The sequence below is a fragment of the Panthera uncia genome, chromosome A2, assembly GCF_023721935.1.
Source record: "Panthera uncia isolate 11264 chromosome A2, Puncia_PCG_1.0, whole genome shotgun sequence".
Taxonomy (NCBI): domain Eukaryota; kingdom Metazoa; phylum Chordata; class Mammalia; order Carnivora; family Felidae; genus Panthera; species Panthera uncia.
This window is the reverse complement of record NC_064816.1, coordinates 48,710,052-48,731,173: the sequence shown is the minus strand read 5'-3', so window position 1 is coordinate 48,731,173 and position 21,122 is coordinate 48,710,052. Positions and strand designations below refer to the sequence as shown.

At 46.1% G+C, this 21,122-nt stretch overlaps 1 protein-coding gene across 2 annotated transcripts in view; it reads left to right on the top strand.

Moving 5' to 3' along the window:
• SRGAP3 (SLIT-ROBO Rho GTPase activating protein 3) overlaps nt 1–21,122 on the top strand; it is a 257,503-nt gene that overhangs the window by 202,592 nt on the left and 33,789 nt on the right. Inside the window, exons 11-15 of one of the 2 annotated variants that reach the window (XM_049640935.1) lie at nt 3,196–3,223; nt 5,688–5,774; nt 12,366–12,411; nt 13,530–13,590; nt 15,313–15,390. In XM_049640935.1, the coding sequence (XP_049496892.1) occupies nt 3,196–3,223; nt 5,688–5,774; nt 12,366–12,411; nt 13,530–13,590; nt 15,313–15,390 (300 nt within the window). Of the gene's footprint in view, nt 1–3,195; nt 3,224–5,687; nt 5,775–8,197; nt 8,301–12,365; nt 12,412–13,529; nt 13,591–15,312; nt 15,391–21,122 lie in introns of both variants that reach the window. The other variant, XM_049640934.1, reaches the window with a different exon arrangement.

The window sequence follows — 21,122 nt, the reverse complement described above, 5'->3', positions numbered from 1 at the left end:
AGAGTTGCACAGCTTACTGCAGCCATAAGGGAAATTGTGTGTTTTATAGTTAATGCAGGCCATCGGCCGACCCCTTTCGTGGGTTGCTTTAGCTGCAACTCGGGGTCTTGGGTCTGTATGAAACCTGTAGCTCAGATTGGCGTCTGGTGGGAATTTGTCTGAGACTACAGACACATAATAAGATTATGCAGAAGAGATATGTCAGTTTTGTCTAACTTTTCGCCTTTCTTGCTTTGGTCTTTGGCTCCAGTTCAAGCAAATGTAGTAACCCTTGTAACTGCTTGTGGCATTGGTTAGGAATTAAAGAATTGTGTGTTGATTCCCTGCCGTGTTTTATTTTCAGACTTCTGTTACTCTCTTCTTCCCCTCATTTTTGCCCCTATCCTCATTCGGTATTGTTTTCGGTAGAGAAAATAAATGCTCAGTTCTTTCTTTTAAAAAGTACTTTCTACGCATTTGACTCTTGATTTCAGTTCAGATCATGATCTCACAATTTGTGGGATCGAGCCCTGCATTGGGCTCTGTGCTGACAGCGTGGAACCTGCTTGGGATTCTCTCTCTCCCTCTCTCTCTGCCCCTCCCCCACTCACACTGTCTTTCTCTCTCTCTCTCTCAAAATAAATACACTTAAAAAATTATTTAAAAAAAAGTCCTTTTATGTGAATGCTGGATGGGATTCTAGAGTCTAGAGCTGTCCAGTATGGCGGCTGCCAGCCATATAGCTATCAAACGCTTGAAACATGGCTAGTCTGGATTAAGATGTATAAAATGAAAACAAGATTTCAAAGAGTTAACACAAAAACTATATGAAATACTTTATGAATTTTTATATTAATATACATTGAAGTGATATTTTTGATGTATAAAGTTAAACAAAATATGTTATTAAAATTAATCTCATTTCATTATTTAAAAAATTTTTTTTAATGTTTTTATTTATTTTTGAGACAGAGAGAGACAGAGCATGAGCAGGGGAGGGGCAGAGAGAGAGAGAGACACAGAATCGGAAGCAGGCTCCAGGCTCTGAGCTGTCAGCACAGAGCCCGATGCGGGGCTCGAACTCATGGACTGTGAGAGCATAACCTGAGCCGAAGTCGGACGCTTAACTGACTGAGCCACACAGGCGCCCCTCATTATTATTATTATTTTTTTGAGAGAGAGAGAGAGAAAGCATGAGCAGGGGAGGGGCAGAGGGACAGAGAGAGAGAGAATCTCAAGTAGGCTCCAACTTGGGGCTCAATCTCATGAACTGTGAGATCATGACCTGAGCCTAAATCAAGGGTTGGACGTTCAACCAACTGAACCACCCAGGCACCCATCTTTACTTTTTCTAATGTGGCTGCTAAAAATCGTGGCTTACATTATATTTCTATTAGACAGCATGGCCTAGAGGTTCTCAACTGCACCATTAAAGGAATGAAGTACTGAATCATGCTGTATGGATGAACCTCAAAAGCATATGCTAAATGAAGGAAGCTAACACAAAAGACTGTGGATTGAATGCTTCCATTTTTGTAAAATGTCCAGATAAGCAAATCCATAGACAGAGGATAGATGAGCAGTTGTCATAGGCTGGAGAGGGAGAGAGGGAGTGGCTGTGAATTGGCCTGAGGAATCTTTTTCATGTGAGGGAAATGTTCTAAAATTGAATTGTGGTGATGGTTACACAACTTTGAATATTTACTAAATCATTGAATCATACATTTCAAATGGGTGAATTTTTTGATATGTAAATTATGCTTCAATAAAGCCATTAAAAATAAAAGGGAAGGCAGTGGCTTGGAGTCTGCAATTCCTGGGGAATGGAAGATCTGGAGGTAAGATTAGGGAGTCCCCAGTCAGCACTTAGGTCACCCAGAGAGGGTGTGTAGAAAGAGAGCTGGGTGCACCTCCTGGGGGCAGATGAGGAGGAGACAGCAAGAGAAACTGAGGAACAGCCTGGAGAGTGGGAAGGACACCTGGCAAGTGTGGAGTCATGAAAATCAAGGAGAACACTTGGTAAGAGGAAGAGAGTGATTCACTGAGTTGATGGTGCTGAGAAGTCAGATAAGAGCAGAGAAGACGCAGAAGATAAGTGGATTTGACCACATGGAGCAAGCAGTCTCTGTGGATGGTGAGACCAGAAGCCAGCTGCAGTGGAGTGAGTGGCGGAAGCAACAGTGCCTCTATAAAGCTCCTTCAGCAAGTTTTGCTCTAAAGGAGAGAAATGGGAATGGAGTTAGAGTGAGAAAGCGAGCCCAGGGAGGTTTCAAAACTAGGTTATACTTATCCAGAACATGTTTGTATGCTGATGGAAATGATCCAGAAGAAAGGAGATTGGTGATGTTAGAGGTGTCAAGGGGGACACTTGCAGAAGAAAGGAGATTGGTGATGTTAGAGGTGTCGAGGGGGACACTTGCAGAAGCAGAGGCCCCAAGAAGGGCGGAAGAGGTAGGACCCAGAGCACGGGCAGAAGGTCTGAGCTTTGGCAGAATTGGGATGCTTTCCCAGAGTACCAGGACGGGAGGTAGAGCGTGAATGGGCAGGCATAGGTAGGTGGGTGCATCATATGGAGGCATGCCAAGACCCGTCTTACTGATTTTCTTCTCCAGGGAAGGAAGCGAGGTCTTCAGCTGAGAATGAAGGCAGGAGGGGTCGGGGTGGGGATGTGGCTGGGCTGAGGAATAACAAGAAGGTATCTTCTGGCTGCTGCTTTTCAGGGCCAAGCATATGACAGGTGCTCCACAAACCTTTGTTGGTATAAAGCAGTGTGTGAGTTCTAGAGCTTTGGCAGGCAGAGAAGGGATCACCCATGGTGCTTGTTAAAATGAAGATTCGTGGCTTCTTAGCTCAGAGATTCTGATTCAGGAGGCTCATGGGAAAGCAAAAAAACCCTGCATTTTTAACAACATCCCCAGAAAATTCTAAAGCATGTGGTCAGCAGGCTGTAGTTGGAAAATTGCTGGAAAGAAAAAAAAAAACATACATGAACAACACGAAATGAAATTTATGTGAACATAGCCTTACAGATAGGAGGCACTGGGGATTTAATGAGACTCCATTCTTTCCAGCAGACCATTACTTAGGCATAATTAGATTTCCCATTTCACAAATAATTAAGTTCGGTTGTTTCTTCTTTTTAGAAAAAGATGAATGTTCGCTGGTTAAAAAAGAAAAAAAAAACAATTTAACATCAATGTATACTTTTCTTTCCAGGGGAGAGAGCAGAATGTGGCACAACCAGGTAAGAGCTAGGGATCTTGGTTGTTTCCACCTGCTGCCTGAGGTGGGCGGGGTGGAGGGGAGGTGCAGGAGAGGCGGGAAGGTGGGAAGGTGGGAAGGCAGATGCTGCCAAGGAGCTCAGAGAAGCTGGGCTGTTCTTAAGAGTGGTCTAGCTTTTCCCCAGTGTCTCCAGGGGGGATGGTGTGGCTGTGCAAGAGAGAAGGCTGGCTGTTTTGCTTGTCCTAACACTGTGCTGGTGAAGCCACGCCCCCTACAGGCCGGTGAGGGGCGAGGCGCCTTTCCCAGCTGCTGTGGGAAAGTGGGGGTATGTTCTGTTGGCGCTTTCCATCTGGTGGGACAGTAATATATATTGCAGAGTGGCTGAAGACGGACAGCAGAAGCCAGAGGCTGTGGGGGTAGCTGTTGACCTGTTTCCCCATCTGTTCTGTGGCTGCTGAGCAAACTGTCCGGCCCGGGCGGAGGGCCCATCCTGAGGTCCCCATTTGCCAAGGCTTTGGATTTGGCTCGTATGGCACACACCTGGGCATATGCATGTGCAGAGCCACATCAGTGCGCACAGACGCCCCTACTGCCCGCACCCTGGCTTCAGACCTCATGGGCACCTGGATGGACTGATGGGAGAGCCCTTTGCTGGGAAAGTAACAAATGGGCAACTTCTGCTTTCTCTCCAGCTTGCTCAACATTACCCTTGCGCTTTTCCTTGAGCAGACCAGAGCCAGTGAACACTTTCCACTCAGCAGCTGGTAGCTGAGGGGTTGACTTTCAGTGACTGGACCTTTCCTCCACTTTCAGAGTTTTGAAATCCATAAGCAGCCGTGTTGCTGTCTGAGTTGTTCCTTAGAGCCCATCCCTTTCTGAGTTCCCAGCAATAGTTATCCCACTGCCCAACACAAATTGAGCCAGTGGCCCAGAATCCTGGAAAGCTGTTATACTTGGCAAGAGGAAAGATGAACCCTCAACCCCCCTCCTGCTCATCTGGATGAGAGTTGGCTGAGAAGAGGCTTGGAAAGCTCTGAGGCTTTCAGTTTGCTGGGCTTAGGGTGGGGGAGACTGAGGGCTTTCCAGAAGCTCAGCTCTGCAGCTGTTCCGCTGGGCCCTGGCAGTCTGGGAATATCTGGATGATTCGTAATGCCAGGAAAGGACCTTCCTGTACAAGGGCCAGCAGATGTGCAGGGTCACTTTCTAAGAACCTTTCAGAAACAAACTCCTTACTTATTTATTTCGTTTTTCTGGCAAGAGGATGTTGTTGTAGTCCCCAAACAACAGAAGCCACATTTTACACCAAAGTCTGCAAATAGGAAAACAGATGGGGGATGAATTGAGCCATCCCTCACTTCCTCCTAATTCCTAGAACTCATGCAAAGGAAGATGGTTCCAGCAGATTTCAGGAGAAATCTGTAATCGAACCCTTGGCCAGGGCCCAGGGTCTACCTCAGAGAAAAGTTGGTGTTTTTTTTTTTTTTTTTTTTTTTGTTTTTGTTGTTGTTGTTGTTTTAAATAAAGCCATTTGAGAGATAGTCTTCCACACCCTCTTCAACCTAGGGCCTGGGAAATACAAGTTGGGACTACAGACCTCCCACTTAGATATAGTAAACTGCAAACCCAGCCATCTGTACTCTGGCCCTTGGCCAAGGTCAGAGGCAACTTTGTTGGTAAACTGAAAGCTTCCCCTTCCAAAAATCATTTTAAATTCATTGTACAATGCACTGCCAACTTGAAGTGGTTTTTAATTTAATCCTAAAGGCCCTGGGTAAGATGTTTCTATGCTGTGGCTCTCTGTATCTTCCACAATTTCCTGCCCAACGTTAGTGTCATTTTGGATGATCCTTTGAGCAGGTTCCCTCAGCCAAGTTGCTGCTGACCTTGTATAGATAGACCAGTTTTTGCACATGGGCTGCAACATGTTACATTTTTTCTCACACTTAAGAACTTAGAATAATCCCAATTCATAACCCCGTAAAATAGGCAGACCAGGTGCAAGAGTGCACTTGAAAAGTGTATGAATAAATGGCATGGTCAGATGCAAGTGTAGGGTTTAACTGTGATAAAATTTTAACTACAGACTGACTTCCCTAACTCAGGTTGGCTTGTCCCCATGGTGTGGATTAGCTGTGAAATCACTTGAGATTTCTTGTCCAGATAGATGCAACCTGATGCGTACTCATGCACAGCTTCCAGGGGCCTGACTGCCACTGAACTGCAGTGCACTACCACCATTTTGGATGTTCACACGCACATCTATTGGGTTATCTAGGGAACATTTTAATCACTACCCTTTTGGCCACAGAACAATTTTGAGGCTGATTCCTATGTTGCCAGTATATGTTAATTTTCATCTTGGTTGAAAGGCAGAAAGGGGACATTGGTCTCTGGTTTCTCTCTCTTCCTCTCCGTGGCTTTCTCTGTTCCTGTTTTCCCTGCCTCTCTCTCTTTCTTTCTTTCCGTTTTGCTCTGCAACTGAGCAGCAGAAGAGATGGAAGGCTTAGGCTGCCCCACTTTCCTTGGCTGAGCTGCCCCCCTGCTCCCCACTTTGTGCCCCACCCAGCACTTCAGTAAGTCAAAATTGATTTGATGTCATGCAAAGTTGGGATAGCTACGTTTCCTTGTCAGAGATTTCCAGTCAGTGCACAGAACACCACACAAAGAAAGAAATCCCAGTGATTTGAGCAGTCCTTTGCTTTCGGAATAGGCGGGAGAAATGGGAAAAGTATCCTTTTCCCTCTTTATTCCATTGTTTAAACTTAAAGAAAAAAAACTCCTTTACACTTATTTTAAGGAAACCCTTCAGCCAGCCACCCTAGAATTTTTGGTATTGGGTGTCCAACACCTACATTAAGAATCTCTACTTTTGCTGGCCATGGGAGTTTAATAGATAATTTAGAGCGGCTGCTGGATGCTCTGTGATAAAAGCAACTTCCCAATTTCACGTTCACAACAGAATTTGGAGTAGGAAGAGCTGAATTAGCCCCAATCACATATTTTTTGTGTGCCCCTTGGGAAGTTTCTTAATTTCTCATGGGCTCATTTGCCTTATGTTTAAAGTGAATTTAGTAAGTCTTGCCTGCCTCACAGGGTTGTCGTGAGGGTATCACGCATGAGACAAGGAAACCATCTAAGAACGCTCACAAATAGAAACCCCAAACACTAGGGAGACGAGGTGGCACAGTTGCTATATCCTCAAGTTATTCCTAATCCCAAGATTTAAAACCTATGGCCTTGTGTCACATTGTTTACACTCTCTTTTGGCATTTGGAAGCTCCAAAGCGGATCTTTTGCCAGAAATACCACCCCCACATACCCACATCCTCAAAAATTCAGTAACTTACAAAAAAGAAATGACATGGACTTAGCTAACCAAATTGACATAGATCCAAGATGGGCTTGAAATAGTCTTGCCTGTTGTTTCTTTTCAAAATTTTGGTCTGTGCTGTTATTTTGGTTCCAATGTTTGGGTGGCATGATATTTGGATTCAGCTGTGTCTTTGCCCATGCATGTCCTGGAGCTAGCAGCATTTGCTCAGTACTCAAACACGTAGGAGAAGCTCACTAGATTCCCCTAGATGGCTGGGCTGCTGAAGAAGACAGGCACAACACAACGAGGCCAGTGAGCAGAGGCAGCATGAACCTCTTTCACCTTGATTGGCACCCCAATCCATAAGATTTCTTGCCCATCCACAGAAATCAATCAAGACTTTGGGGACCAGGTCTTTGCTCGTCACGTGTGGACATTAGCTGTGCCAGGCTGGGTCCCCACTTGTTGCTCCCTAAATTGTGAACCAAGCCATTTGAAAATGAACTGCCTCTCTTGGTTAGGGGCCCTTCTCCTAACCTCAGAAAGCCCTTTGCCCTGGAAGGCTGGCAGCATTGAGTCAGGCCAACTTGGGTGGCGAAAGATGAGCAAATAAGCCAACACAGGTATATGCATGGTGAGCAACTCTGGAAACTGGTCCAGTGTCTGTGGCTGTTTCACTGTTGCTGGTGAACTGTGGTATGGTTTCCCCTCCCTGTAGCCAAGAGTGGAGCACAGGGAATGGAGATCCTAAAGTAAAGCAAGACACTTTCAACCTGACCCATTGGGTCCTTCGCTGGCAAGGGTTAATGGGATGGATGGAGTCCTTGGCTGGAAACATAAAAGTGCCCTAAGGCTCCATGACTGGCCCGGTTGGGAAAAATCTTGGCATTGGAGCCATAGAGGCCTGAGTTTGGGGCCTGGCTCTGCCAGTTCCCCTCTCTGGGCCTCAGAGTCTGCCTCTATAAAATGGGGCCGTACATGCAGGGTTGAGCTGACGTTAAGGGTGATAATGGATTTGAAAGCGCTTGAATCAAAAGTGTACTTGACTAAAGAACAGGATATGATCATTATCTCGGGTCACCTGGGGACCCCAAAGAAGCTGTAGGCTCCCTCCAGGCATCAGTATCTTCATCTCTAAAATGAGAATAATAATTGCCTAGCTCTTAGATCAATGAAATAAAGATTAGTCAAGTGCATTTGAAATGCCAAGAGGCATTAGAAAGATCAGTGCCCTGGTACATTGGGAGTTGAGACTCGGTGATGAATTTAAGCCAAAATAATGAAAATTAACCCTTCCAATCATCATTGAAAGTGTCTTGCTTTCTCAGGCTACAGATTACATCTCTGTCCCCTGGTTCCTCCTCCATCTGGTCAGCTTTGCAGGATGACAGCCTCTGATTGGGGTTTCAGTGGTTTCCTGGATACATACTATGTCCCCCCTGTGATCTAGAATGCATCTGTGTTATGCGAGCATTGCTCCTGCCTGACATTGTGGGTAAATTAAGATTCCCTTAAACATCCAAAGGCCTTCAGATGGAGCATTGGACACCAATGTGCTGGGGGTTCAGGGGTTTCCATTTGCATTTTGTGTTCTCCTTCAGCCATGGCTTTTAAAGAGCGTCTTTCCCAGTTGTATGTTTGCGTTGGTTGCTTTCTTGATTTCTTTTGTTCCATTTTCCCTAGGCCCCCCTGCCTTCCCCCTAAACCACAGAAAATGAGGAGACCTAGGCCTCTCTCAGTGTGTAGCCATAAACTATTTAACGGCTGTATGGAAGCGTTTATTAAGGTACTTGCTGGGGAGACACAGAGTCCGCGAATGCGCCCAATGTAATGGCAGCCTTTCTCCACCTCCTCCCCTTGGCCAACAGCCCTACCCTGACCAACCAGAACTTTCAGTCATGCCCTGGCCCCAGCCCTGGAGCAAGCTAGTTCCTCCCTGAAGCCTGCTCTTAGCTTCAGGAAGGGCTTCTAGGCAGACTACTTTCGTCTCTGACCATTTGATCCTAAGTGCCTTCCCGGGATCCTCAGCCCCAGAGGAGGGGTCGATCATGATGAAACCCATGGAGTCCAAGTGGGGTTGAAATGCCAGTGCAGTGGTCCCCGCCAGCCATGCTTTCCTGCTTCAGGAACTGCAGTCCTAGCTAGGCCTGAGGGACAGTTAGAGAAACCACCTTGCCTCGCTTCACATCCATGCCTCCCAAGAGGAGATTGGTTAGAAGCAACACAAAGAAAATCCTGCAGATAAGAGTGTATTTTTATACAACTGATTATTATTATTGTTGTTGTTATTGTTGCTGTTGTTGTTGTTATTTTGGTTGAGACTATAGCAGCAAAGGAAACACATAAACTGTTTGAGAGAAAACTCTCCCACCTTGTTTTGCTTCTTGTTAGGCATTGGGCTGGGGTAGTCCCTTTAGAATTCTAGATTAACCCTGTACATCCTAAACTAAACATGAAAGTGTTGCAGCTCAGTGACTTTCTCTTTTCTTGCCTCCTGGATGCAAAGGGCAGAGGACCAAGGTATCCCAGATAGAATGAATGGCTCAAGGACACTGAAGCTGGCCACAGAGTTGCAAAGGGAAGCAGGGGGCAGGGAGATGCTTGAGAAACATTAGTTAGGGGGAGCAGGGGAGAAGGTCCCTGCCAGTTATCTGAGAGCCCTCCATTATCCAGCAAAGACACTTTCTGCAGAAAAGAAGGCTGGTGTCAAGCAGGAGAAAACTAAATGCTCTTCGGCTTTGCTGACGATTTAGGAGTAATGGAAGCTATCCCTGCTCAGTGTACTCTTTCCTCCGTCCTGACAGGCTGCTCACGGGACCTGCAGGACGGGGTGAGGGGGCAGGCATGGGACCAGGTAAGCAGAGCCAGCCTGGGTCCCAGAGCTGTCTCTGCCTATGGGCTGAGCTCTGGGGAAGGGGCCGTAGGGAAGGGGACAGTGGAACATTAGGGGACCATTTGGGACGGTCCAGGGGCAGGGAGCAGCAAGGGGTGCTTTAGGATACCTAAAGGTGAGGCACGGAGGATCCAAAAAGGAGGGGTGCCCCTGGGTGCATCAGGAAAGAGGTACTGTTTGGAGGGGACCCGGAGTGAGCAGTTTGCCATCCAACAGGTCATGGAAGACACAGCTGCATCGAGTCCTTCTTTCTTTATCTCCCTTCCTGTCTCCACCAAGACTTCTTCTCAGTCCACCCTTACCCTCGGAAAAGCCACTGCCCATAGCTGAGAGGGGACCAAAAGGAACGTTAGCTATTCTCTCTGCCTCCAAGGGGCATACAGGGCTGCTCGGGAGATTTTCAGCACAGAAAGCTAAGGTGGTTCAGGATGCGCGCTCTGAATTACTGCAAGTAAGTTCCATGGGAGCTCAGGGCAAGAAGCGCTGGGAGCCTTAGAACACAGGAGACTTCTGCAGGGGCACTGGGCAGGGGGGCAGGGGGAGGTGAGAAAAGGGTAGGAATAAAGCAGAGAGGAGCAGGACAGAAGTCCCTGAAAGGAGGACGACCATGAATGAAGGCCAGAGACAGGCACGCCTTCCTGGATTTGCCCAGCTCTTTGGAAACCGGTGATAAGTCAGGGCACTTGGAAGGAACTGACTCTTATCCGACAGGACTTGAAAATCGGTGTTCTGTTTAATGAAATAGTCTTTTAATAGAAAGCTCCTACATGCAGTGTGTGACTGCCACCTAATCTGACCTTCTTCTTCCTGAGAAACACATCAGAACTTCTTCAACCACACGTTTGCCCCCGGAGGTAGTCACCTTGGGAAGCCACCACATTCTTATGCTAAATATACCATCAGGGCTGCCGTTGGTCAGTGTTCCTCAGAGCCTGTAGCATGGCCCTGGTCGGTGGTGCCCAAGCTTCGTATCAGAATGGACGCCCTGGTCATTGGAAGGAAAAGCATCCTTCAGTTCAGCGCTGCCACACCCCTGGAGGTAGAAAATGGCAAGAGGCATATGCTATAGAGGGGCTGGCTGTCCGGCTCTGAAAAGCCACTTAGCCTGTGTCACACTGTTGGAATAAGTGCCCAGCCTCTTCCTCAGGGGACTCGGAAGAATAACACTCATTTGGCTGGAAAAAAAATATGGTATATTTGTTAAACACGATTGCATTCCCTCCTAGTCACACTGTACTTATGCCACAAACTCTCAGGGCAGCTCAACGAACTCTTCCGTGTGCCTGCTATGACTAGGCAGTGTGTAGATGCACTTACATGCAGCAGGGGCTTGCCCTCAAGGGTTATTCACTTTCAGAGAATGAGAAAGCAGTTATGATATATTCAGTCCTTCAGCCTTTGTGAATGGAGTGTAGTTCTCTCGTATGATTCACGTGCCGTCTGGAAGAAGATTCTGCATGATCGGAGAACACCCAGCTTTGAAATGCCAAACCTGTGAAAGGTTTTTTGGTACAATAACATCCCTGGGACTCCGTGATGATGAGGGTTTAGTGGGATGAGGCAGCATCCCCAGGTTAAGAATGACAGCTACATTTATAGATTTCTAGGGTCCTCGGAACTTCCTTTTCAACATCCTTGATTTTTTTGTTGTTGTTGTTCCTCTCAGCCAGAAGGAAACCCAATTTTTATTATAAATTTTGAAGCCCATTTAAATTTTATTATAAATTTTGGGAGGCAGAGCCCTTACCCCATTTCTATAAAATGAGAATATTAATTACCTACCTCATGCATGTGTGACGCAATCAAATGGACTAATATATGCCATGTTTCTCGAGTACTCCTGGCATACTGTATGCACTATGGAAATACTAGCCATTGTTGTTGTCATTAGCCTTTAGGAGATTGTTCATACAGTCCCATCTGACAGGCTGTTTGCTCCATTCTAGGATTCAGGTCGTTTTTAGCCAACATATAATTCTAGTTGTTTAGATGCTGGGTACTGGACAGATGTCACCAGCTAGAAGGCATCCATCCTCCGCTGTCTCAGGTCAGCCCCTCAAGCAGCCTGGATGAGACGTGGCACCCATCCCAGAGCCTGACTGCTGCGCATATGGAAGAACGAACACACCGTGCTCCCCTGAAAATGGGTGGCGTCAGTGGCTTTAATGAAAGGAAAGGCTCCAGTGCTACCTACAAGATCATAACAACATTTTGACTCTTTACTGCCCTCCCTTCCGCAGGCCTTTCTCAGCTTTGGGGTTCCCTGAGGTGTTCTCGGTGCCAGTGTGAGGGTCAGGGTAGGAAGGAGAGCAAAGCCAATGGATACCCAGGAAAAGGTACCCAGGGTGTTTGGTAGGAAAGCATGGGAAGCTGTTTGAACGTGGAATCAGCTGGAGTCCTGTCGGGTTGTATCCAGAGGGCACCTAATAAACACAGTCTTGGTACAATTAGCTTTTTACTAAGAATGAGGTTTCCTGAATTGACTTCCAGGGACAGTGTTACAGTAGACGCCTGAAGGTGTGTGCCCCTCCTTTTTGTGGGCAGCTGGGCTAACCTTAAGGTGTCTTAGGTGGGCCCTTGCCCATCAGTGAGTAACAGCCCCTGTGTTGAGGAGAAGCTAAACATGGGATGAGGAGAAGGGGCTGAGTACACACCTTGGTACACACATCCCTGCACTTGACAAGGACTGATAGAGGCCCCTTTGCCACCTGGTGTCTGAGGCAGGCACCCTGGGAGGCTAGCTGGGGGCAGGGTGCAGAGCTCCTACGAGGCCCTGAGGTGCACGGGCGGCCCTCCCCATCGGCAGACTGGTTGGCAGTCTCCCCAGGACCGTTGCTGGCTGCCATTGCATTTCGGCGTTCACGGACTCTGAAGGATCTGCTTACTCTAACTGATCTTACTCCTGCATAATCTTTTCTTTTTCTCCTGCTCTGCTGCCTGTTTATTTTTTGTTATCAGAGGAAGAAGAAATGCTCGAACCAGGAACCAGGTATTTACTAGAAAGGTCCGTTAGCTCCATTCAACTGAATGGAACCTGTCTTTAGTACTGACCTCTAGAGCAGGGCTCACCATGCCTATTGCCAAAGGGTCCATTTTTCTATCCTCTCCCCGACCGTAGTTAATCAAGGTGTGAATTCACAGGTGGGGTGTGGAGGAACCCCAAAGGCATTGAAATCTGTGGGTGTTTTCTGTCCCTTTACGAGAGCATGTTACATATGCCTTATTGTTTCCTCACCTGAGGAGGCTAGTGATTTAATTTGGCCTCTTTTAAAGACAGTTTAAAAATGACTTTATGTTCTTTAAGTGACCCAAAATAACAGAGAGATCAACCAATCATGGAATCCAAGAGAAAACTACCCCTTGCCCAGCTCTTTGTGGCCATGGGCCCATCTAGGAAGATGTAGTTGGAAGTAGATTCACCACCTCCCCCATAGACGTGTATATTTAGAGCTGTGTCTTATACAGCCTTTTTGACTAAGGTTGGCCATCCAATGGTCAATGGCTGACATTAGCTGTTTCCAGAACTTTTCCTCGTAACATGTTTATTGTTAAACAAAGCATCTGCCTGGATGTTTAGATTGTAACCTCAGGAGTAGACCTGGCCTTCCTTTCTCAGAGCTCAAAAGGACCCTTGGGGCCATCCTTACCTCCCATAGTGTGTTCTTCTTAATTCAAGCATTAGATACTGCCATGCTAGAAGGAGGCCTTTGAATCCTGCCTTTTTATGCTCGAGCACTGGGAGGATAAGGGTTGAGTGGGGCAAAGTGGAGTGAAGGCAGAGCTCTCTTCAAGAGCAAACTCCAACCCTATCTGTCGGGTGGGTTCCCTCCCCTTCCCCGATGTGCCTGTCAACCTCCTGAGTCCTGATTTCTTCCCAGCTGAGTAAGAAGGCAGAGCATTTCTTTAAAATTATCATAGCTATGTCTTTTCTGCACGTAACTGGAGATTTTCTATTTTAACTGTTTGTGGAGACTTTAGGATTAGCAGTTCCTTGCTTATTTTCCTACTAATCCGATGGTACTAATATTCTGGCTTGAGTTTATAATCTGTGTCTGCATTGTCGTTTTTCCTCTGCCGGCTGCCATGCCCAGTACAACTCACAATTTCTTTTTTTTTCTTAAGGATTCAGGACAAGCTATACCACTTGTAGTCGAGAGCTGCATCCGGTACATCAATTTATATGGTAAGCTCGGTCTTGGGGCAGTGTTCTCAGCCCTCTCCAGAACAGGTGCTGGGCTGTTGTCAGAGGAAATGAGACGCTAATTCATCTTGGAAGGCTTCCTGTTACTTCCCTGCTTCCTAGAGAGAAAATGCTTCTTGGCACAGCTGCTGTGCTGAGTGTTCTTCTGAGCCTCATATGTCTGGGGACAGAAGGTGGTGGTGAGAACACCCAGGATCTAGGAGAACGGAGGGTCAGGGAAGGCATGGGTAGGAGGATCATGTCAGTTCCTTCCCCTCTCCTGCCCTGCGTCAGAGCTCTGTGCTCCGAGCACTGAACGTAACCAACCAATGAGTTAGCAATTTGATTGCAGTAATCTCCATAAAGGAAATACAGGGTCTGGGATTTGCCAACCGTGGTATCCCCTGTGCCTTTTTGCACTTCCATCTATTCATTCATTCACCCCTTGAAAACTGTATTTTCAGAGTGCGGAGCAGGCACTGTTCTGACAATGGGGAGGAATACAGGCATTGAATGCCTAAGACAGGGGAGGTGCAGACCTTAGGTAGCTTATGTTACCAGTTAGAAGGGCAAGGAAATAAGTAGATAAATAATACAATTTCAGGTAGTGGCAATGCCTAGAAACTAATTAAAAGGGGATATAGAATGGCTGGAGGGCAGCAGGGCTGCTTTGGCGAAGGAGGTAAGGAGAAACATGTCTGAGGGGATGATTATTTGAGTACAAGAAGCCAGCCATGCAATCTCCAGTGGAGAGCGTGGCAAGTATAAAGGTCTAATGTAAGAAGGAAGACAAGTGTGACTGAATAGGAAGGAGCTAGGAGGATGGGATAAAAGACACAGGTGGTAGAAATTCGATATTGGCTAAGGAAAGACATAAACCAGCTTTTATTGAGCATGTACTATGTACAGATCAAACTTGGTTTAAAGCCTGCCTTTAAGAGGTAAACACTTTCCTAAATTATAATACAAAGAGTTGTTTTATATAGAAAAACTGAATGTGAGGGAAAAGATCACAGTCACCCCATTACTTCCCATTTAAGACGAGAGAGGACCCTTTAATCCCTTCAATTCCATAGATGACTGTTCAGTCCTATTACAATCCTATGTCATTACTATTATGTCAGGTATCAGGGTCTCCTCTTTGTTATAGCCTTATAGAAACACATTAAAAAAAGAGACTGTTTTTCTTTAATGATTTAATGTTCCCCAAACTCGTTGATCCCAGGCCAGCGTGTACTCTCGACTCTAGCTTTTCTGAAAGGAAGAAGATGTCTCTGCCGGTGGGGGGTGGGAATGGTTGAGTGAGTGATACTGATCATTCCTGTTCAAAATCTCTGTGGCTGTTACACTGAAATGGTGGTTGTAAACTCAGGCCAACCTACTTGATCCCAGTGTACCTGATGAACTTGGTAGGCAAAGTGCCTGTTGGCTAAATTGGAAGTTACTCACTGGTCCTGGGTTGATATAAACCTCTTGTGGCCTTTTCCTTCAAGCCCTGATAAGAGATAACATATGAAGCAAGATGCCTCAGAGTATTTTGGCCGGCTGAAGTTCATTGCAAAGTCCCCTTTTGGGCTTCTACCAGGAGATCTTTATTGGGAATGACTCTTGAAAAAGAATGGTGGGACAAAGAGACAAACAATGGAAGGATCATCAATGTTCCCAAGTGGTCTGATGAGCCCAAGGCATCATGGCATTTTGTGTTTATTTGTTCCTTTCTTTTAGGACTCCAGCAGCAAGGGATCTTCCGAGTGCCAGGATCTCAGGTTGAAGTCAACGACATAAAAAATTCTTTTGAAAGGGGTAGGTATCCATCTCAAGCTTGTGTCCATAGGAAGCCAGGATGGGTGTTGTATGTCTTAGAGCAGCAGTGTGCCGGGGCTGGCTTGTATCAACATTTCTTTCCAAGTTTGCACTGAGTGCCTTCACCTTGGTGGCTTGAAATTGGCCAAGGCAGGAGTATTTACACCACAGAAATTGGCAAAGACCAGATCCTTCCTTTGTCTTTTTCCCTTCAAAGAGTTAACTGTTAAACCTTTACCAGCTCATGAGTGACTTTCTCTAGTGACTGTACGGTAGTTGTTGGGAAAGAGGGTCTAGTAAAGCACTCGAAATCATGATAAGAGTCTGTGAAGGCTGCTGTGTTTTAGAAAATACAGCATATTTGGAAGAATACAGATAACACTGAGTGGCTTTTAGAATACACTAGTGCTTAGGTTTTATTAAATTAAATTAAATTACATTTATTTTTTATTTTTTAATTTACATACAAGTTAGTTAGCAGATAGTGCAATAATGATTTCAGGAGTACAATCCAGGGATTCATCCCCTACGTGTAACACCCAGTGCTCATCCCAACAAGTGTCCTCTTTAATGCCCCTTACACATTTAGCCCATTCCCCACCCACAACCCCTCCAGCAACCCTCAGTTTGTTGTCTATATTTAAGAGTCTCTTCTGTTTTGTCCCCCTCCCTGTTTTTATGTTAGTTTTGCTTCCCTTCCCTTATGTTCATCTGTTTTGTCTCTTAAATTCCTCATATGAGTGAAGTCATATGATATTTGTCTTTCTCTAATTTCACTTAGCATAATACATTCTAGTTCCGTCCACGTTGTTGTAAATGGCAAGATTTCATTCTTTTTGATTACTGAGTAATACTCCCTTGTGTGTGTATGTGTGTGTATATATATATATATATATATGTATATATGCATACATATATATATATACTACAATGTGTGTGTATATATATATACACACACTACAATGTGTGTGTATATATATATATGTATATATATATATATATTACACACACACTACAATGTGTATATATATGTGGATATATACATCCATATAATGGATCTTCTTTATCCATTCATCCATCTATGGACACTTGGGCTCCTTCCATACTTTGGCTATTGTTGATAGTGCTGCTATAAACATGGGGCTGCATGTGTCCCTTTGAAACAGCACACCTGTATCCCTTGGAAAAATACCTGGTAGTGCAGTTGCTGGGTCATAGGGTAGTCCTACTTTTAATTCTTTGAGGAACCCCCATACTGTTTTCCAGAGTGTCTGTCCCAGTTTGCATTCCCACCAACAATGCAAAAGAGATCGTCTTTCTCTGTATCCTCGCCAACATCCATTATTGCCTGAGTTGTTAATGTTAGCCATTCTGACAGGTGTGAGGTGGTATCTCAATGTGGTTTTGATTTGTATTTCCCTGGTGATGAGTGATATTGAGCATTTTTTCATGCATCTGGTCTAATGCTTAGTTTTTTATGCAGTGTTTTGGCCAAAAAAAAAAAAAAAAAAAAAACTGAGAACCCCAATCCCAAACTCATTTTCCTGTAGTATGTCACATCCCAATTTACAAAGCACTTCCTTACCCTTTCTTTTACATAATCCTCTTACAGTCGTGGGAGGTATTCTGTTTGTCCCTGTTGGCTGTGCTCTGAGCATGCCTCTCCTTGGGCTCCAGGCCTGGAATTCTCATTACTGGGCTTCCTCTGCAGGGGCTGCCTCCTGAGCAGACTCACCCCTTCACTATCCCCCTGATTCCATCCTGAGGTCTAGCTCTAGAGTGGAAGAAGCACTCTGTCAGCCCCAAGCAGACACTGCTATAATCCCCAGCACAGACCTCTGTGGCCTTTGGCCCTCTGGCTTCACCCCGGGTTTAGAGAGCAGGATCTGGCTGGATGTAGTGCTCAGTGGCCTCCTGATGCCCCAGGAGCTTGTTTTAGGGTCTGCTCCTGGATCATGGGCACTTAGGACCAGGAAGCCCCAGAATTCCCCTGTTCTGAGCTCAGACTCATGCATTTATTCATCCTCCCAACAACCATACATTCATTGTGCCCTACACCAGGCTAGGTAATGGACTATGGCCTGGAAACACAACAGGAACAAAAGACAGTCATGACTAGTAGGGAGCCAGTTTAGCCAACAGACAATGGAGTAAGTAAGCATTGGATGGTATGGGATCACTTAGCCCAGCTCGGATGGGGTGGGGAGAAGGAGTAAAGCCAGAGAAGTCTTCCTGGAGAAGGAAAAGCACAAGTTGAGGCTTAAAGAGTGAGAGCCTGAAAAAGCAGGGAAAGGGCATTCCAGACTATTGGGAATAGCATATGCAAAGGCCAGAAAGCAAGAAGTATCTCCCATCAGCCTCCCTGATGGGAAGTGTCCTTCATCATTCTCTGAGCTTCTCTTGACAACACTGGACAGCCCAATGCAATGTTTTGTTTCTTCATTTCCCCCAAATCCCCTACTGTCCTGTGTTCATTGTAAATCACCAGAGCCATGGTCTGAAATCTTTGCTGGTTTCATCCTCTTGGGTTCTTCCCATTACACAGAATGCCTTGAATCTCATGGGTGAGCTTCACTGCCCTGTGCCTTCAGCCTAGTGACTGCCACTGCCTCAATGTTCCCTGCTTCCCTCTGTTCTGTAAGTAAACTTCCTTGTAGCAGGAAGCCAGGCCCTATCCCTGCCCCAAGAGCACTGCTTTCTTTCCTTCTTGAATGTGATTTTCTAAGGCCTTCTGTCACCTGCTTGGGTGCCTTGCAGGGGTGATGTGCAATTTAAGACTTCTCTCTTCTGAACAGGCCTTGGGTCGCCTCAGGCAGAGCCCCACTGGGCAGAGATCACCTGATCCAAATGTCAGCTGCAAAAATGTTTTCTGCTTCTCTTTGCCTCAAATATGCAGTCAGCTCCTGTTGTTCTCTCCATCATTTCAAAATGAATCTCATTCCACAACAGCCTTGTCTTTGAGCTCCACCTGAGCCTATGGTGAACCCTGGCTTATTCTTAAAAATATATATATATAGTTCCCTGGAATGTCTCTTTTAGAAAAATCTGTTCCTGGCTTCTCTGGGCTGGCTAGTGCCCAGATTTCCCACTTACTCTTTTTTGTTTCTTCATATTTGCCAACAGACTGCCCTGGGTTTGGCTCCTTGCCCAGCTGACTCTCAGGGTCACCTCCCATCTCTCCTGAAAATAGGAGGTACACTTCTCTGCACCACTGGCAACCAGGTGGCCAAGCCTAGGGCGGCTCAGTATTTCTCTTTGCACCCACTGCTCCATCCCACACACTCTAACTTGTGACTGAATTTTCTCTCGAAAACCAGCACATTGTATGTTTTTCCTTTCTTCCTTTTATTTGTTAAAATGTACGTCCCTCAGTCCCTGCAGGGTGCCTGTCCTTTGCCATTTGTTTAAGATTTGGGTCCTTTTCTTTCTTGGCCCCCTTCTTTCTCTCTTGGGTGAAGTTTCTGTCTGTGTTCCTTGTATGAGGCTGTTCAAAGGAGCACAGATCTGTTTTCTTTAAGATTCTGAAAAATTGCAATATGTAGGAAATTCATTCTTGGGTCATTATTCCTAAACCCACTTTCTTTTTCTTCTGACATGAGTCAGCCAGGGTTTTAGTTGAGATGGTGATGATAATGATGGGATTTTTTAAAAATGTTTATTTATTTTTGAGAGAGAAAGAGAGAGAGGGAGAGAGACAGCACGAGCAGGGGAGGGGCAGAGAGAGAGGGAGACACAGAATCCTTAGGCTCTAGGCTCTGAGCTGTCAGCACAGAACCTGATGTGGGGCTTGCACCCATGAACCTTTAGATCATGACCTGAGCCAAAGTCAGACACTTAACCTACTGAGCCACCTGGGCATCCGTAATGATGTGATTTTTTGCTGTCAGCAAACCTTAAACTCATTGGTCAAGTTTTGAGATCTTTCTGTAACCTGGCAAAATGAAGAAGAAACATCGCAAAAAGGCAGGAAAGCAGTTGTCCTGCCACAAAGAGAGCCACGCTGGCCTCTTGTCTCTTGGGCCAGTTTTCCTGGGCAAACTCTGTTTTTCCCCCCCAAACCAACCCACTGTCCCCTTTGCACGTAACTATGAGAGAGTTGCCAGTGGTCTCTCCTTATTTGGAGGGTCGGTGGGAAAGGGAGTCAATGGCCCTTTCACCCTGTGCAGATCAGGATAGGGTTTGGATTAGAGACTGAAGTCATGGCATGGAGGGTCTGACATGTTTGACATCTGGCCCTTCAGAGATCTATTCTCCTGCCCCAGGGAGAGGATTGTGACCTATAGATGCTGGGAGGGGTCGTCATGTTGAGCCTCACAACGGGCTTGGGAAGACCTGTGGCCACCGAGAACTGCCCTTGTGCAAGAAACCATCTGCAAGCTTCCTGCCGTGTCCCTGGTCTGGCAGCACATTTCCTTAGAGCCTGTAAGCACATGCTGTGTGCACTCTGCCCTGGGTACAGCCTTGCCGTAAAGTCCCCGGCAATGCCCCGGTGACCCGGCTGAGAGTGTGCCGCAGGCAGGTCTGTTGGGTAATAATTCTCCCATCCCCAGGACATTAGCTAGCCAAGCATGAACACAGCTTTCTCTCAGACTTGCCCAGAATTTTAGCTGTAATTCTCCTCCCAGAGGAGGCCATCATTCCCATGAACCATCCTGTTCATCCTGAACTCTGGAATTCCAGTCATTTCTGGAACCAAAATTGACTCACCTTGTAGAAAGCCAAAGGCCTAAGCCAGGAGGAGAGAACATTTGGATGCTTCCTTTTATGGCCTTCTGGGAGGGAGTGGAAGAGCAAATTGTGTGTGTGTGTGTGTGTGTGTGTACATATGTACATGTATGTGTGTATATATAAAGTCCATGTATTGTGCATGACAAGGGTCGCTAACATGCAATATGGGGAAAAAAAATCCATGTGCTTTTGAATCATGAGACCACAAAGGTAATATGTGGTAAATAATAGGGAAACAGCTAATTTGAACTCCTGGTTCTCCAAAGGGGCCTCAAGGGCTGTTACAGGAACAGAGGGTGCTTAGGAGGGAGGTGTGGACCTCTCCTCCCAATTCAACTAAGACAGCTTTGTTTTATTTATTTTTATTTTTTTAAATGTATATATTTTTGAGAGAGAGAGCATGAGTGGAGGAGGGGCAGAGAGAAGGGGAGAGAGAGAATCCCAAGCAGGTTCAGCACTGTGAGTGCACAGCCCGACGGACATGGGGCTCAGTCCCACAAACCGTGAGATCATGATCTGAGCCAGAATGAAGAATCAGATGCTTCGACTGAGCCACCCAGGCACCCCTAAGACAGCTTTGTTTTATATGTTGGGCATTCAGAGAAAGTTTTTTCTTGAAAAGAAAATGAAAAGGTTAGGGTTTTACTTTTTTTTTTTTTTTTTTTTTTTTAATGTTTATTCATCCTTGAGAGACAGAGTGTGAGCAGGGGAGGGACAGAGAGAGAGGGAGACACAGAATCTGAAGCAGGCTCCAGGCTGTCAGTACAGAGTCTGATGCGAGGCTTGAACCCTCGAACCGTGAGATCATGACCTGAGATGAAGTCAGACGCTTAACCGACCGAGCCACCCAGGTGCCCCTAGCATTCTCTTAAGGAAGGAGGGAGGGAGAGAGGAAGATAGGCCTGCAAGCAGACAGATAGGTTTGAAAACCAGCGGTAAAAGGAAGAACATCTCCCAGGCATTACGAGACCTGGGGGGTGCCAGTGTCTGTTTTGACTGTGTGA